Source organism: Toxoplasma gondii, chromosome VIII (assembly GCF_000006565.2).
Source record: "Toxoplasma gondii ME49 chromosome VIII, whole genome shotgun sequence".
In the NCBI taxonomy this organism is placed as follows: domain Eukaryota; phylum Apicomplexa; class Conoidasida; order Eucoccidiorida; family Sarcocystidae; genus Toxoplasma; species Toxoplasma gondii.
In genome coordinates, this window is record NC_031476.1 from 6,774,684 (window position 1) to 6,790,744 (window position 16,061).

At 48.2% G+C, this 16,061-nt stretch overlaps 3 protein-coding genes across 3 annotated transcripts; 1 reads left to right on the forward strand and 2 right to left on the reverse strand.

The window, feature by feature from the left end:
• The first annotated feature begins 214 nt into the window (after nucleotides 1-214).
• ROM1 (rhomboid protease ROM1) lies at nucleotides 215-4,279 on the forward strand. Its single transcript, XM_002371910.1, has 5 exons — nucleotides 215-943; nucleotides 1,790-1,984; nucleotides 2,252-2,521; nucleotides 3,047-3,223; nucleotides 3,624-4,279. Exons 1-5 carry the CDS (start codon nucleotides 871-873, stop codon nucleotides 3,788-3,790), a joined length of 882 nt encoding a protein of 293 aa, XP_002371951.1. The 5' UTR covers nucleotides 215-870; the 3' UTR covers nucleotides 3,791-4,279.
• On the reverse strand, nucleotides 4,254-9,973 carry TGME49_200295 (hypothetical protein; the record flags this gene model as incomplete). The annotated part of the gene is made up of 7 exons (XM_018779149.1): nucleotides 4,254-6,170; nucleotides 6,484-6,579; nucleotides 7,294-7,423; nucleotides 7,720-7,888; nucleotides 8,662-8,768; nucleotides 9,257-9,387; nucleotides 9,961-9,973. 7 exons carry the CDS (start codon nucleotides 9,971-9,973, stop codon nucleotides 6,109-6,111), a joined length of 708 nt encoding a protein of 235 aa, XP_018636524.1. The 3' UTR covers nucleotides 4,254-6,108.
• A 49-nt stretch (nucleotides 9,974-10,022) lies between these two features.
• Nucleotides 10,023-13,823, reverse strand: TGME49_200300 (hypothetical protein; the record flags this gene model as incomplete). The annotated part of the gene is made up of 6 exons (XM_018779150.1): nucleotides 10,023-10,043; nucleotides 10,852-10,930; nucleotides 11,383-11,499; nucleotides 12,249-12,334; nucleotides 12,887-13,036; nucleotides 13,521-13,823. The coding sequence occupies 6 exons, from the start codon at nucleotides 13,821-13,823 to the stop codon at nucleotides 10,023-10,025; spliced, it is 756 nt and encodes a 251-aa protein (XP_018636523.1).
• Between the last annotated feature and the right edge of the window lie 2,238 nt (nucleotides 13,824-16,061).

Below are 16,061 nucleotides of genomic sequence, written 5' to 3' on the forward strand. Positions count from 1 at the left end.
TACACAAGAATCTCTGCCCTGTGCAGTGGTTCACTTGTATCTGCTTTTTGTGTAGGTTACGAAAGGCCTACGAAGGGTGAGATACACAAGAATCGGAGGACGGCAACGCATGGCGGTTCAGCTAGCTGACAACCCGTAGTCGATATGTCCCAAGCCACGGGACGTCTGCGTCACTAGTGTGTGTCGCTGTCGGTTAGTCGCTTTCAGGACGGACAATTTTCCTCGTCATTTGCCAGCAGCATATGTTCTCGATTCTGTTACCACGTTACCGAATATTCGGATTTTCTGCTCCTCAAGTTGAACGAATTCGGCGGCAGCCCCCACGCAGACTGTGGTTCCCTCTTGCTCTATCGCCCTCGTGGCGGTCTGAGAGCTGGCACGACAACACTACTCCTATCAAGGGGCTCTTTTCTTGCTCCGCCGGTGCATTCAGCGAAAGCAGTGGTGACATAACACTTCAATTGTCTCTCTACTTTGGCGCCCGTAGTACGTTTTTGCTTTTCACCTGTGCGTCGTCTGCGTTTTAGCTCGGCGTCTCTCACTGAGGCATAAACGCAGTTGCTCTGGGAAAAGAACGTAAAGTTGTTGTGCCGATGGAGAATTACCGCACAACGAGGAGAGGCGAGAATCTTTTCGGCTTTGTGAAAACGAGAGCGGCGAACCAGAACGTTTTTCGTTACTTTATCGGGGATTTCCCCGTACTTCTTTGCATCAGATATTTTTGAGAACAGGGAAACAGTTTTCGGTTCCGCCTGGGGTGCAGATAAAACTGCAAATACACGAATACGGCAGTCTTTGAACCTTTGCTTCTCTTTTTCGATCTAGCTTTTTCTGTGGCACCCTGCCAACTTCGCTGTCTCATCCCGAATCATGGCGCGGGTCCGAACACTCGCAGACCTCCGCACAGAGGACGAGGCGGACGAGCACACGCCCCTCTATAACGGTACAGATGCTTTTGCCACCGGGAGACTTTTCCAGGAGCTCGGATGTACCGGTTCATTTCGTTTCAATTCCTGTGTTCTAGTGTTTTCAGATATATAAGACCTCCGTGTTTTTGTTTCAAGTATGCTTTAGGGGCACGTGCTCCAGTTCCCACTTCGTCAGGCTGCATGTATCCCGGTGTAGTACCATCTGTCCATGTACGTTTGTGTGGTTATTCAGACAGTGCCCATCTGTTTTTCTCAAGCCACGGACATTTCCTAGTGTGTCATGTGTGCATACATATGTAGAGGTACTACCTGTTTTCGTACCGTGTATACACGTAGAGAGTACACCTACACGGCAGTGTTGATACTGCTTTGATGTGAGCAACGCACTTTCAGTTGCCACAAAGACGCAAGACTTACATTTCTTCTGCGTGTGTTCGTATGCATCCATTGTGTCCCCTCATAGGAATACAGCCATGCGCGTTTCAAATGTGTGTGTATGTTTCATGGGCGGTGCACTTTGATCGAGATTTGTCCGTTTCTTGGGATCGTAAACCCCACCCGTTGATTCTGGGTGGTTTTTGTACATCTCAACGGGTCTCTTTTAAATTGTTGAGTAGGTTTCTCGCATGCAAATTCATGCATACCCTATGGCTTGTGATGGAACTCTTTGTACTGCATTTAAGTATGTAGCGGTATCTGTGCATGTACGCGTAAGTCGAGGATAAGCGGGCAACACAACCGTGACAGCCATTTATGTGCGTTCTCCTCATTATGTGTTTTTCCAAAGAACCTTGTGCATCGATAGGAACAACTCTTCGCCGTTAATACGGATTTTGCTGTTTTAAATTGATTTTGCGCAGCTGAAACAGGCAGTCGGGACTCCGATTCAACGAGCAGTGGGGGTGCAGCGCCCCGGTCGATGCCTATTCGCTTTCTCGAGCTCCTCTTCCCTCATTTCTCCCTCAGAAGCGTCGTTCTTGCAATCAGCATTGTCGACTGGATTTTCTACATTGTTACTGTGTGCTTAGATACAGAGCTACCGCTGATCCCAGCCGGTAAGATACAGCTGCTCAGACACCCGTCCATCTGTATGCGCGGAGATGAAGGGCAACATTGTCCTTGTAGATTAAACTCTACGCATAATGGGGCGGCTGAGGTCCGAACTGCGCGTTGCTCGACTACGCAAGCCACTGTGCACGCTTTGGTGCATATACTTAATACGCCTGGGATGTACGTAGGGTGTGTCAATGGCTATTTGGGTGTGCCCTTTTGAGCGTCTATTTTATTTGTTTCGGACTGCTGTGGTATTGCGGTGGCTGCAGCAAATATTTTGGTGCACTTTGGGGCCAACTATCCGCCTCTGATAAAGCAGGGTCAGGTATGGCGCCTGCTCCTTCCCGTCTTTCTGCACGCAAATTTTTTCCACGTTTTCTTCAATGTCTTCTTTCAACTCCGCATGGGGTTCACCATCGAGCGACGCTACGGCCTGCTCAAGTTTACTGGTCTCTATTTCGCATCGGCAATCTACGGGAATCTGCTCTCGGCCACCGCGTTCTTCTGCAACTCTCTCAAAGTTGGAGCCAGTACGGCAGGTCAGTCGTTCTCCCGTAATGTGTACCTACTTGTGATTCGCAAATGCTGTGGTTACCGTTCTCCCCTGTTTTTTCGTTGAACGCAAATTGGCAAGAACGGTGAGAATGAAAACAAAGTCCTGGACAGCCGAGTCTAAGGCGCAAACGAGTAGTGTTTCAGAGGACAAGGAATGCGTTTTCGCAGGAATCGTAACCAGTATGCACCGACTATCACTGCAGGAGATAGTTCCGTATGTGTATAGCTATGTGTATAGCACGAACCCGAGAGGAATGTTTTCCCGTCACAGTGATCGGTCACAGCCACCCTGTTTCTTTATTTTCGAATGCGTTTAGATGCGCATAGATATGCCGTGCCGTGCAGGGCCCCTCGGAGCACGTTAGGGAAACAGCTTGCGATGATTTTGTGTATACTGTATATCCATACTGTTCATGTGTATGTCAACATCTATTTATTATTAAATATCAATAAGCTATTTCACGCAAATATGTGTCATAGTCTAGGGTTTCGAGCTTGTGGTCGTTCAGGCTTCGGTTTGATCGGGATTCAAATTTGCGAGATGGCGCTGACGTGGCATCGCATGCGACATCGCGACCGCATGCTGACGAACATGGTGTCCTTTGTGCTCCTGATGGTACTTCTCATGTTCACTCTCAATGGAGGTAGCATCGACCAGATGGGCCATCTTGGAGGTCTTCTCTGTGGTACGTTGAAGACATTTCCGTTCACGTGTGCGGCTCACCTCTGAACCGTTAACCTTTGCGCATCTTTCAAAGCCTCCGTGCATACCTTTGTGCAGACACGTGACGTTAGTAGGCAGACACGCACAAATGGAATACTACGTATTATAAGCGAGGATGTGCGGCGATGCATGCATACATATACGTAACTAAGGTCAGTGTGTGGAACTCGCAAAACGGTGCCCCATTTCGTCGCTGACACAGGATTTACATAGATAAATTGTATGTGTAATGTTTAGGTGGGTACCCGTGAAGAGAGAGAGGCAAGGGACATAGATTTATGCTCAGGAACTGAGATTACAGCAAATTTGCGCCCGTCAGAGGTATGGCAACTGCTTCGCCACCATGTATGTTTTTCTCACAGGCTTCTCTATCGGCATGTTGTATAACAAGGAATTGAACGATAAGCCTGTGTGGTACCCCTGGGCGTCTGCAGCCGCGATCGGCATTTTACTTGCCTTGCCAGCAGCGTGCTTCCCAATTCTCTATGCTGTTGATCGCCATTGCCACAGGGATTTGTCCTACATTTAGGCATGCGTCAGTTTTGTGCAGCAAATGAAGCGCAGAAAGGACACGAAAATGTCCCGTTGTCAATAGGCCCAATACCCGGTATTCTAACGGCTCAGTGGCCCTCCCTGATTACTTACCTTTCATATAGGCGTTCGTTATTTCATGTTCTGTCGCGTTACTCATTTTCTGCTATTCTACTTGTACTCATTGTAGTGAACATGCATGTATTTAAATCTCGCTGCGTGCGTATGTGGAAGTGCGAATTTCAACTTGGCGCTGCTCTGAGTGTCTGCTACTAGTAAGGATGTCGGCAGGTTGTGTGAGTCGGTGGATCGACGGTGGAGAGTTCTTCTGGCTATCCGTAGCCGCGATAGTCAGCATGACGGGAAAACTTGTAGTGGCTAGGGTTGGCGAGTGCTTTCTTCTCAGGGTTTCGAGCTTGGAGATATAGTTGTGAGTCATGGATGCCACATCAAATCACTGACACTTCGTAAATAACCCGTGGTGCTCAATTTCCTCGGAACGCTGGCAGGCCTCGTTCAGCAGAAGCGTTTCCTGACGAATTTATTTATGGCACTAACTCTCTATGTATTTATTGCACATGCTGCCAAGTACGTACTTCCGTGAGACAGACACAATCAGCTGTGAATATAAACTCCTCAACAAGCAAAATAGTGATACAGACGTGGAAATAGCCAAAAGCGTTGAACAGCCTTCCACACATACACCACGAAAACCCCATTCCAGATTTCAGTTACAGCTCCGGAGACTCGCTCAGAGAGACCACCTGCTTGTGTCCATAAGGGCGAGCATGCAGCAGAAGGGTTCGGAACCAGGTGGTGATGAGAAAGGAAGAACCCTGAGAAGAAATGACAGGGTCCGCATGCGTGACGTCTCACTCTGTGAGTGTTTGTATCCGTTTACACTTGTGTGATTTGAGTATATCCATTTATATCAGTATGTATCTGTCTTCACCTCCCAATGCGTGCATAGATTTGCACGTCAATGTACGTACTACACTCATAGGTACATGTGCATGCTGCATCCATAAAGAATGTTTTCACATGAATAGACACATGCATCAATGTGCATCTGGATGTATAAATACGCATGCGCTCAACACGGATGCTACACTTTCTAGTTTGTTTTTGCTAAAGTGCTTTCTGATGCGGGTCTAAACTATAAACGACTCACCGGGCAATCCATGGATATGCTGACGGGGAGCGGTCTTCATTAGAGGATGGTTGGTGCCTCCTGTGGCCAATCTGATCAGGTGGGATGGCATTGATTAAACGGATAGTCGGTAAAAGTGGACTGAAACAACACAACTCTTGCTGTGACGCATTGAATGAAGCCACACGCGGGCACATAACACGTTTAGGTGTGCCAGCAGACTGATGTTCCGGTTTCGTCTTCCGTGGGGTCGGTAGGCCGCAGCTTGTGTTACTGCAAGAAGTTTGCTAGTCAAATGCTCCCTATTTGCTGTACAACTCAAAACATCAAAACAAACGCAACGTGGGCGCTGTGTGCATGTATGGGGGGGGGGAGAATGTAGGTGCGTTTTCGGCCTACAGAAGGCAACTTGAGTTGCAGACTTTTCGTGGCCTCTGATCTGCTGCTAATGCAGGCGATCCAGAGCTCGTACAATTCGTATTGGTTCGGTAACCTAGTCAAAACAGAACCAGGGTAAAAACCCAGAAAGAGGGATCGGGGACAAGAGCGCAATAGGCATGGATTATCTGTAGAATCCTGTTTCCGAACTCTTCGCACGTCAGCATTAGAAAACTTCTGATGTAAATACAGTATGCTCAACGTTCATAATACATACGGCGCACAAACAGGGGGTAACACATTTGGAAGTCATTCAGTAGGAGGCGGGGAAACGTGAAAATTTCATGGTGGATAAATATCGATCATCATCCGCATACGTTCAGTTTAGAGGTAGAAGATGTAGAACATACAAATGTCAATGAATGAAGAACGGGTCGAGCAATCATTACATGACGCCTGACAATCGGGCTCTACCATTTGTTGAACCTCTCCTGTTGAAGATGTGAAAGAAGCCAATACTGACTGTAGGGTCGCAAAAAAAGACGAATGAATGCCGCAATGTCCATGTCCAATTGTTCAAGTACATAAAAAACGACTCGATCCACGAAGTAACTAAATCCACAAGAAGACAGACTGGAAGAAAGAAAATACAGTGTGAATTCGTTCATCCGTTTTCTGAGCAGTTCCGTTCTGTAGCCTCAAATAACACAGACAAGGAGGTTCGAGGTGTCGAGGACCTTGCAGTGAAACTGGAAAACAGCGAGTCGTAGGTTGAAATTCTTGGAAACTTACCAGAGATCGCTCAAACAGAGCCCCACAGGGAAATTCTTGTCGATACAGGATGAGTTGTCTGCATAAATATGTACACACATTTTTGTATGCTTTTCAGTTCTGTGCCCATTTAAGACGCGTTGCGATACAGGCGCAAGTACTCTAGTAAAGAACGCCATCACATACGTACACGATCGTCGCGCACTCTGCCTATACTTGTATTTATTGGCATATTCGTTGTACGCCGCTTATTTAAAATGACACAGGAATGCGCCGTGGAGTCTCCAGTAGTTCGGAGTTAACACACGTAGCACTGCCCCAGTCGCTGTTTTATATCTGTCTCTCTCCATACAACCTGGCGTATGCTTCTGTCGGCTGCGTTTATGACCTACTTCGGATAACTCCCAGCGTGTCTGCATCAACGTCCTTGTTGGCCGCGAGTTTCCGCATGATCCAACTGGCCTCGCTGTTGGCTTGAACAACAACGCCTGCATGCACAGCAAGATGAAGCGTATCAAGTCTTCTTGTGTGGCAGTCAATAGCAGACAGTGGAACGGAAGCGGCCCCATGTCTCCTTTTCACCCCATGAAACAGTCTGCTCGAGTTCGGACCGAAACGGTGGATGCAGAGACACAGGCACTCCTGTGTCTGACCGTTTCATGTCTTCTTGCTCACAGACCGCTCAGTTCGTAGATGAAGAAAGGAGTTTGCACTTCTATGTCGATCCGTGTGTAAATACACATATGCACATCGTGGGGGAGAACGGAAAGATAGCTATAGACGCAGCGACGGAGACGGCGTCAGGTGTCTGTGTGCTCGAGCAGCCCCGGCATTTTTTAGGGTTCGCACAGCTGGTTTCTTATTGCTGTGAGCTGCAGGGTTTGCCATTGTCGGGTTCTCTCGGTAGGGAACCAGAGAGCTTCAATCTTTTTGCCGCAGACTGAATAAGCTCATGTGCCTTTCGAGGAGCGTGACAGTGCATGCGGAGCTGTGTGTCCTACTTCCTAGCATTCGCTCATGATGATCAAAACCCCTAAGGAGTAGAAAGGCTTTCGCGGGCTCAGTGAATCACTTGGTCACGGGGCACGAGTTAAAACCAAGGTTTGTTGCCGATGCACAAGGAATCAGTGGTTTTGTCAGACAAATGAGCTTCACCTTCTAAAACTGTGCATGCATGCAAATTGTTCCCCATTCCTGCCCACCACGACGATCGACGAGGAGCGTAGCTGCTGGGAATTTGGAGAAAATTTCTTTCATGTGACTTAGAGCACATGAAAGCGAGAGAACCCGGCAGCCTCCAGCGTGCATGCTGTTGATCACTTGCTCGAACCCCTGTGTCACGCAGAACGTAGCGACAGCGTGGAATGTAGAATAGAGTAAATCTGCACGATCGGCACCTGTTGTACAGAAGAACCACGATGCTTCAAGTGCACAATTCCCTCGCATTCGAACAGGGCCTAAGTGTTCGCCATCCAGCAAACATGTCACCAATTCTGTCGCCTCGTGAGCTAGCAGCAGTCGGTAGAGCAGCCGCGCTTCACGTGCATCAACAGCGGTATACCGATCTGCTTTTGTTTCCAGCTCGCCCTTCTTCGCTGTTGTTTCTGTATATATCTGTTCTTTTTTACCTGCAATTTTTGAATATCCAGAGTATTGAAGACTCTGTCTTGCAATTTATTGAATAACTGAATGCATCCCGTCGGCTTCTCGTCCGCATCCTGGTCCTCGGGCATCAGCGGAATGCACACCATCGTCCTCGTAGTGTGTGGACTGGGCCTCTCTGAATCTGCTTTAAAGCTGACAAAAAGACAACAAAGGAGTGACTCGAAACTGGCTGACTGAAGCCACTCCTGCCTTGTGTCCTATTCCAATCCGTAAATCCGGCATTATCGAGCGTTTTTGCACATACATGCCAGAAAAGAAGTGTGAGCATATGCGTTCGTGAAATCCTACGTCACCGGGTCTAATTTTCCCCAGATATAGAAGTACAGATATCCCTTCCTACACATCAGTCAACACATATCTACAATCAGTGGTTTTTACGTGTGCCCCAAGGAAGTGTCGCTACAGGAATATGCATGCCGACATACGTGCAGGTAGAAAGATGAGGTAGTGCCCTCCTGTTGGGCGTATAGGCGCGTTCTCCATTCACTGGGGTTCCTTTGTTTCTCTATATATCTATGCGTCGACGATTATTTAGAAGCTCCCCGAAATGCATCTTCCAATTCATAAACGGTTCCTCTAGGTTACGTATGCATGTATGGAATTGCTTATGCTTGCTTCGTACCCTGTGTGTATACGCGTGTTGGGAAATGTGTATGCATATACGTGTAGAGAAGCGTACATAGCTGTACACAATGTCAGAGCAAGGCTTTTTCGGTGAACCCTAGAGACACATGCACACGGACGGAACGAGAAAAAAAAGTGTGGAACGAAGATGAACATGTAGATGAGGAAAGCCAATTATTTTGAGGAGGGAGACGCACACCCACGTAAAAAGCATAAAACCTTCTCAGGTTATATTTCCTCGAACTCTGACACCGCAGTCATGAAGCTTTTCTCGCACCGACCGTGTATCTCTGGCAGCGTCGACTACGTTCACACAAGTGCCAAACTCCGTGACTCTTTCTGCGAGGGCGCTCCGGGGCCGTGGGTCGTCGGCTAGTTCCTGCTGCAGCTATGCAAATAAAGGAACATCCCCAACTCGGTTCCACAGAGTGAAATATCTCGCAGATACACATTTGTGTGCCTCCGGATATACACGTGCAAAAACTGCTAGTTCTCAAGATGCTCACTACACCCTTATCAGTGGCGATATCGTCTGCGTAGGCACAAGTGCAGGAAGCTTCACATCTTCATTTGACTGTCTAGCAGGCCTCCACTATCTTCCTTTCTGCGGATGCAACTAAGCATGTGAGATAAAAATACATGTATAAGTCGGGTTGCGAATGTATGAGCCTCTTTGCGTACACCGAACGGCGTCTCCATGTATGGATATCCGGTTGAGTGGCCAGACCTAAATCCTTTAAACACGCAGAATATTCTTGCTATCCTTCAGCATAGATCCCACCTAAGCTACTTCGCATTCAAAGAACGATCCAAATGAGTGTTTTGGGCCCTGACCCACAGGCCTATGCCAACAAGGGGGGGTGGCGCGAAGCTTACTGTGGTGGCCTGAAGAGTGAGACTCCCTGGAGTGTTCATCCAAATAGAGCAATGCTCAGCGTCTAGGGCGTCTGCAATGGCACTCGTGAGCCAATGCAGGGCCGGATTGCCCTCAGGGGATTGCAGAGGCTCTGAAGAAAATCGAACGGCAGATGGCCCTTCAGATAGCAGTAGGATCTACAGAAACGATGGAGGAGACATGCAAATGCATGTGCATATGCGTTTGTGGCTACATAGGTGCATATGTACATGTACAGGACTCCACGTGCCTATCAGGAAGTGAGGGACATCTCCTAGTCCCCCGCTGCACACTTTATGCAGGGCTCAACCTGTTTCAGGCATTTCATTTGACGTTTCTCTTCGTCCACACACAATTATGTGAATGGATATAGTCTTGCTAGCACCTGTAACCAGCATCGGCAGCATGTTCACTTCTTCCGATAGGGAAACGTCCGTGACTGTCAAGACTTTAGTCAAGAAGTTCGTTCACTCGACAATCAATATATCTACTACGATATTCTACATCTGTCTATTCACCCTTGGACGTGCCCATCGAAGTCACTTGCCAATATGTTTCCGTGCAAGATCCCGCTTGTTAATCAGCCTCTTGACGGATAAAAAACGACAGGGACTTCACTCTTTGCATGTTGGCAGTGACAGCAATATTTAACAGGCTTACGTTTTTCGTTGTGAGTCCTTATTACCTTTTGGGATCATGGCGTGCAACGCATGGGTAGACCAGACCTCTTCAGAGTGGAGAATGGCGTCAGCATTGTCGAGAAAGGGGCTGTACGTGAAGACGTGGCCGACATAGTCACTCACGGTTTGAAGAAAACTGATGTCATCGTTCACAAAATTCAATCCGTGGAGCTTGTTTAGCAACTGAACACAGCCTATAATCTGCGAAGAAGAACAACATTTAAAGTAATTCCATCCAAAACCGGTGGTTTGTCAGTATTTATGTCATCTCTTATCTCTGTACAAATGATCCGCGAACCAGAACTGTATAACTCGAATCGAATAAACAGAGCATTGACTGTTAAGGTGAAGTTCCGGAAATAAAGAGAACGGTAGTACAGCCGTCAGCGACGTAGCTGCTCACCTAGCTACTGGCAATCTTGACGTTCACTACAGATTTCCTTTGGAAAAGATGCAAAAACAGTGTGCAACGACCGATGAGGAAGGAAGACGCCGCCGCCACATGTTGCAGAAGGGAAATACACGAATGCGTGTTCGGCAAATAGAAGCACACTGATGAGGTATGCACACATGTTTTCGTCATCAATGCGACCACCCCATTTGCACCACGTTAACATGCAGTCCACGACAGGGGACAGGAGCCGCGATACCTGCCTGATGCGTCACCGGCACGCTTGTTTTTCGTCGAAGGCGAATACGGTCTTTTCCCATCGAAGTGTCTACATACGCACGCGGGAGCAGTCACCAGTGACTTCAATCATGCATGCTTAGCTGTGTTTCGCTTCTTATGTGGAAGCACGTGGAAAGCGGAAGAAAAGTGACTGTCTGGTAGAGCAGGTCGAGTTCCGTCCTTGCCCAGACGAGCTCTCAAGTCACTCAGTAGCCTAGTCTCTCACCTTGTCGCCTAGCCGAAGGGGGACACAGCAGATGTTCCTCGTCCGGAAATGTGTTTTTTTGTCGATCACAGGATTAAATCTGGAAAAGCAAACCTCAGGCGATTTGTTAGCGGACTCAATATCCAACAGACTGTCGACCTAATATGCTTTTCTGCTCTACACACGCTTTCACCGACCGGACCAAGCGATCTGTAGTTTGCGCAGAGGGTGTTTTTTCCTCTTGTTGACCCGTCCCGCTTCATTCACGAAGTTGCACCACGAAGTCTTCCAGATGCAGTGCGGTCACCAGAACGACTGGGCTCGAAGAGACTCACTCAAATCACGCACACACATGTCGAGCGGAGGAGGCAAATCTATTACGCGCACCCGCGTGAACCAGTTGGACACTCGCCTGCTCCAGGACTGCGATGCTTCCGAGTGTTGGCGGCACCCACCGTAGGTCACGAACATATCCAGAGGAAAGCAGTATCAAACAACACGATGTCGAGACACACTGAAGAATCCGCGTCAGGTGAGAGTGAATTCTCTAACCTAGGGTGGCAGTACGCTTTCTCCACAATCATCGGCTGACCGGTTGCGTACACGACGCCGGCAATCCCGCAGCCACTCTTCAGACGGATGGCTTGTGATAGGCCCCCAGTGGCACACCTGAGTTTTCTCAAACAAGCAAAAACGCCGACAGGGGACAGAACTCTAATGAAAGGTGTTCCCTGTGTTTTGTCAGCGCACTGGGTAAGCTGTTATTTCTACATATCTCGTTTGCCTCCGTGGCAATTTGAGAGGTAACGGAGACAGCCTCTCTCCTGCCGAGATGGAGACTCACGAAGACATAGTTTCAGCTAACTCTGATTCCTACTGATGCCAGACATACAATTCGTGTATTTAGTTCGTTTCAGGACGAAGATACGTCTCTTCATATAAGCGCACGGTGCGCTGGTATGCAGCATGCTACGCGTTCACACACGAAAGCACAGGAGTGCAACAACTCACTGCCAAACAAACCGGCTTTTGACATGCTTCTTCCCCTCTGTTTCCTCCACTTTTTCTTTGCTCAGTGCCCTTTACTCGAGGTAGTCTAGCGCAAAATTTTTAGCAACCCAAAGTCCAGCGGTGTTTTGCACGGAGCACTACTGAACTCGAGTTCGGGTACTGGATAGAAAAATGCTCTGCTGCTTGCTGACACCCGTGCAAAAACCGAGTCGTCTCTGAGTGCCGACACCAGACTGAAGACGCAGACTTTTACGCTTAGTCAGCGTTTAGAGATAAAACGACTCGCGCTTGGCGAAAACGAACTGCTTGCTCCACTTTAGGTGGCGTTTCTGCTGGCCTGCTGGAGCAGCTGCCAGGAAGCAGAACATTTCTGTACCGAGATGAACGATAAAACGCTTCCGACTAACCGCGAATAGAGCTCGCCCTGATTAGAGTCCCACAAAAAGACCGTGGCTCTCTCCACCTCGAGGATTTCTGTCAGCAGCTGGAGCCACTGAATGCATCGCCATGAGAGAGAGAAAAAAAAGGTTCAAGGAATACTTGTCTGTTGAATGTAGGCGCGTGGTCCCCGAATAAAGGTCTCGTTGCTCTAAGAAGGCCACAGATAATTTTTAGGTAGATTGGTAGATGCAGGAGTCGAAGCTACGTTAAGATGGTTCGACGTGTTGCGCCGGTCGCCACCTTCACTCCTCTATCGCTCTCCATCTTTCCTCCTGTGAGATACGTTTTTCTAGTAGAACGAACAGCGAACTTATCTCTACATCGAACACAAAGAAGCGTTCGTGTTTGAGCGAGTGCTATTTCAATTATGCAACTATCGAACGTAACAGATGCGTAGTAATTCTACAGTGTATGGCCATGTTTGCTTGTTTCCAGACGGGGACGTCTGACGGTGTCTCGCCCTCCTGCGGACACATTTATGTATGTATGTATGTATGTATGTACGTATGTATATATAGATTGATATATAAGTATGTTCGTAATAGACTTCCACTCTTGTACGTACTTGGGGGACGAACTCTTTTGGCCCATTCAACAGTCTCACATTCCTAGTGACAAGGAAGAAGACAAGCGCCTCTTTCAGAGTTTTGAAACACAACTGTTGAAACATCGAGGCCTGTCTCTCCAGATCGGCAGCAACTACTCCCAGCCGCCGTTTGCAGCTGTGCTTCCGGATTTCCTTGTGGATAATCGTCTGGAAAGCGCATCACAGCAACAAAATCAAAGAAACAAGTCAAGCCTGCAACTGGAAAACATAAACGCCACAGTTGAACTCAAAAATACGAGGAAGAAAGTGAGTTTGCACCAGCGGGACACACATTCACTGCATCCGTAAAAGTTGAGTGGCGCCAAACAGTGTAAGGAATACGGCAACCCGTTGCATCTTACACTCATGGGAGCAGGATATACGCCGAACCCAGTCTGCACAACCAGAATGGAGACCAAAAAATATTTTCTCTTAATTTCAAGCGATAAAAAGGACCGCTCAAACGAGCATATCCCGTGTGGTGGTTTTATTTCCAGAGTGTACGATGATAAAATTCCTGGGTGTGCAGGCGCATCATGAGAACCTGTAAACGCACGTGTACGCACGTTTTCTAACATACATACGAGCATGTATTTCCATGATTTAATCTCTACCACTGTGGATCGCATGTACCTGCGTTTGCTTGTTTTACCTCTAAGATTTCGAGGCTTTCTATCGTGTAGCTTTCCGATAGACCCTGTGAGTCGTCATCATCTTGATCTGGTATCAAGACATCACACTCCGCCACGACCTGATCCGAACCGAGACGGGCGGCACTCTCAGCATCAGTCGCGGAAAGGGAGTTCCGCGCAAGGTGCATCCCTCCGCGTAGAAGTATGGAAGAGATTCTGTTCTGTTTCTCTTTCTCCTGAGAGACTGGGATAGTTCCCTGGTGTTTGTCTTCTTCTTGGAGGGAATTGAGAAGATGTCGAGAAGACACAGTAAGCCCGGCCATAAATTCTCCGTCAGTTGTGCCCCTGGGAATCTTGGAATCCCCTCTTAAGTTCGACACGGTACCCCGAGGCCGCCCACTCCCGATGAACTGTCGGCCGCCCAGGCTTCCTCTCGTGTCTCCGCAGGCTACTAAGCTGCTCGTTCTCTTTCTGGTGACAGACGTGCCGCTGCCCGCGTCATTTCTCGTCGCGTCGAACTCGTTTGTTCCTCGCTTGCCGACTTCGTTTCAGAAACATCCACACAGGCTGCGTGGGCACATAAAAACCACGTCTTTTCGGCAAAGAGGCTCAGGTGGTGTGATAGGCTCCAGAAGTTCGAAGTCGCATGTTTGCCTTTCGCAACAACGTGACCAAGGCGAAATAACGTTTGGGGCATGTGCCTCGGCTTATGGATTCACCTCGAGTTGGGGAGGCGCTTTAGTGCGGTAGTTCACACACAACGGGATCACGCGATTTACCGTCAAAATCGTGTACCTCGATAGCTTGTTGGGCAAGTGTTGAACTGAACGTGTCTCTGGCGACAACGCAGAAGCTTGTGTGTATACTTGGGCCAGAGAAAAGTCTTTCTATTTCGTCGGCGCCTCGCGCATCTGCCTCTCTTGTTAGAGGAATGGTGGCGTTGTAAACATGAAACGAAGTTACAGAACACTCCAAGTGACAGAATAGGATTGACTAGGCTGGGAAAGTGTTCTGTGTAGATACACACATCATTATATATATATATATATATGAATGCACACACAAGGAATGTGCATGAGCTCTATTTACACATTGATGGTGATGGTCTAGCCAAAGTGAAGGTATTGTGTTCCCTTTTTCGACGTCTTCCATACCGCTTCCATTTGTGGAATCAAAAGAGTTTAGAGCAGAAAATCCAGGCCACCGTAATGCCAGAGCCTCCTCAAGTTCTTGGACCTGCACATGTTACGTATCCGACGAATACTGCACATTCTTCGTTTTCGTCGACAACAGAAAAACCACAAACATGTCTTTGATTCCTTGACTTATGCTGCTATTGATTTCTACCTATCCGCATCTGTCTCTGCGCATATTGCCCGAATATCGCAGGGTTTATTTCTATACCAGCGCCAACAGCGGTCAAGACGTCAGGCACAGAGACGCCTATCTGTACACGTCTGGTGGCACATGTTTGTGCGTCTCTGCGACTTCTGTATACAGCTGTTGGCAGATATGCGTGTTGTACCTATAACTTTGTATCTATGTGTGACGTATGAGTGAGTTCTGGAAGTTTTGCCACGATAGGGGAATGAACTCTTGGACGCACGGGAGTGACCTTACTTGCGAATTCAGGATGGCGACGGTGGATTCCAGTTCGTCGATTTTTTTCCGTTGGAAGTCAATTGTTTCCTTTTGCGTGACAACTGTCTTGCGAGTGCTATCAAGCGCGTCTTGCACTGTGTTGAGTCGCGACACCAGCATTTGAACTTTCGCTTCCGAAGACACCTCTCTGCGACAGAACCACTCCCGCCGTGTCTCAGTTCCTCTCTCTGAACTGATTCGTGTGACAAGCCCCTCGATTGGGTTCTGAGTTGTACTCGTTTGCAGTATCGCGCTTGCGGGGTCGGCATCTCTTTCACATGTTTCCACGGTCAATTCCTTCGTACGAGTATCGATGGCGAGGACATTACCATCTAGGAATATCCTGCCGTCTCTCTCTGTGGCGTCGACACTTTTTGTGAGCGTGACGTGCGTGGAGCTACCCGCTGCGGGGGCCTTGATGGAAAATCGATGCCCATCGACACCCTCGCTGTTTTCTCCAGTGCTGCCTCCCTCGCCACTATTGAAACCCTTAGTATGGTAGGCAAAACCAACCGATCGCTCGACGGATGGAGACGAGTTTGTCCCTTCCTCTCCATTATTTGCGTGCATGTACAGTATCGTCGTTTTACTTTCCTCCTCTGATGCCTGGCTAGATAGCCTGTTTTTGAGTTCTCCGTAGTCTGCTTCCACCACCATTGTACCCCTTATATTCGTTTCAATCGGTCGACAGTCTCCTGAAGTCAGACTTTGGCCCTCTTCGGCGGAACTCCGTTTCAGGGGGGAATCTTCGTTTTCGTGTCACTCACTTGTTCCTCTATCTTGTGCATCTAAAGGCTTGCCGTACTTTCGAGCCCTTATCTTCCTCAGTCTGCTTCTCTTCTCTCAAATATGTTTACCCCCTCACGCGATCCTTCATATACAAAACGGTGTCTTGCATCTGCTCTCTCCTCCCTCGTTTA

Excerpts from the sequence above, each read along its gene's own strand:
- ROM1 (XM_002371910.1), top strand. The coding sequence starts at position 871 with ATGGCGCGGGTCCGAACACTCGCAGACCTCCGCACAGAGGACGAGGCG. Across the intron at positions 944-1,789 it reads GCACACGCCCCTCTATAACG|CTGAAACAGGCAGTCGGGAC; the intron begins GTACAGATGCTT and ends GATTTTGCGCAG. Across the intron at positions 1,985-2,251 it reads GCTACCGCTGATCCCAGCCG|CAAATATTTTGGTGCACTTT; the intron begins GTAAGATACAGC and ends CGGTGGCTGCAG.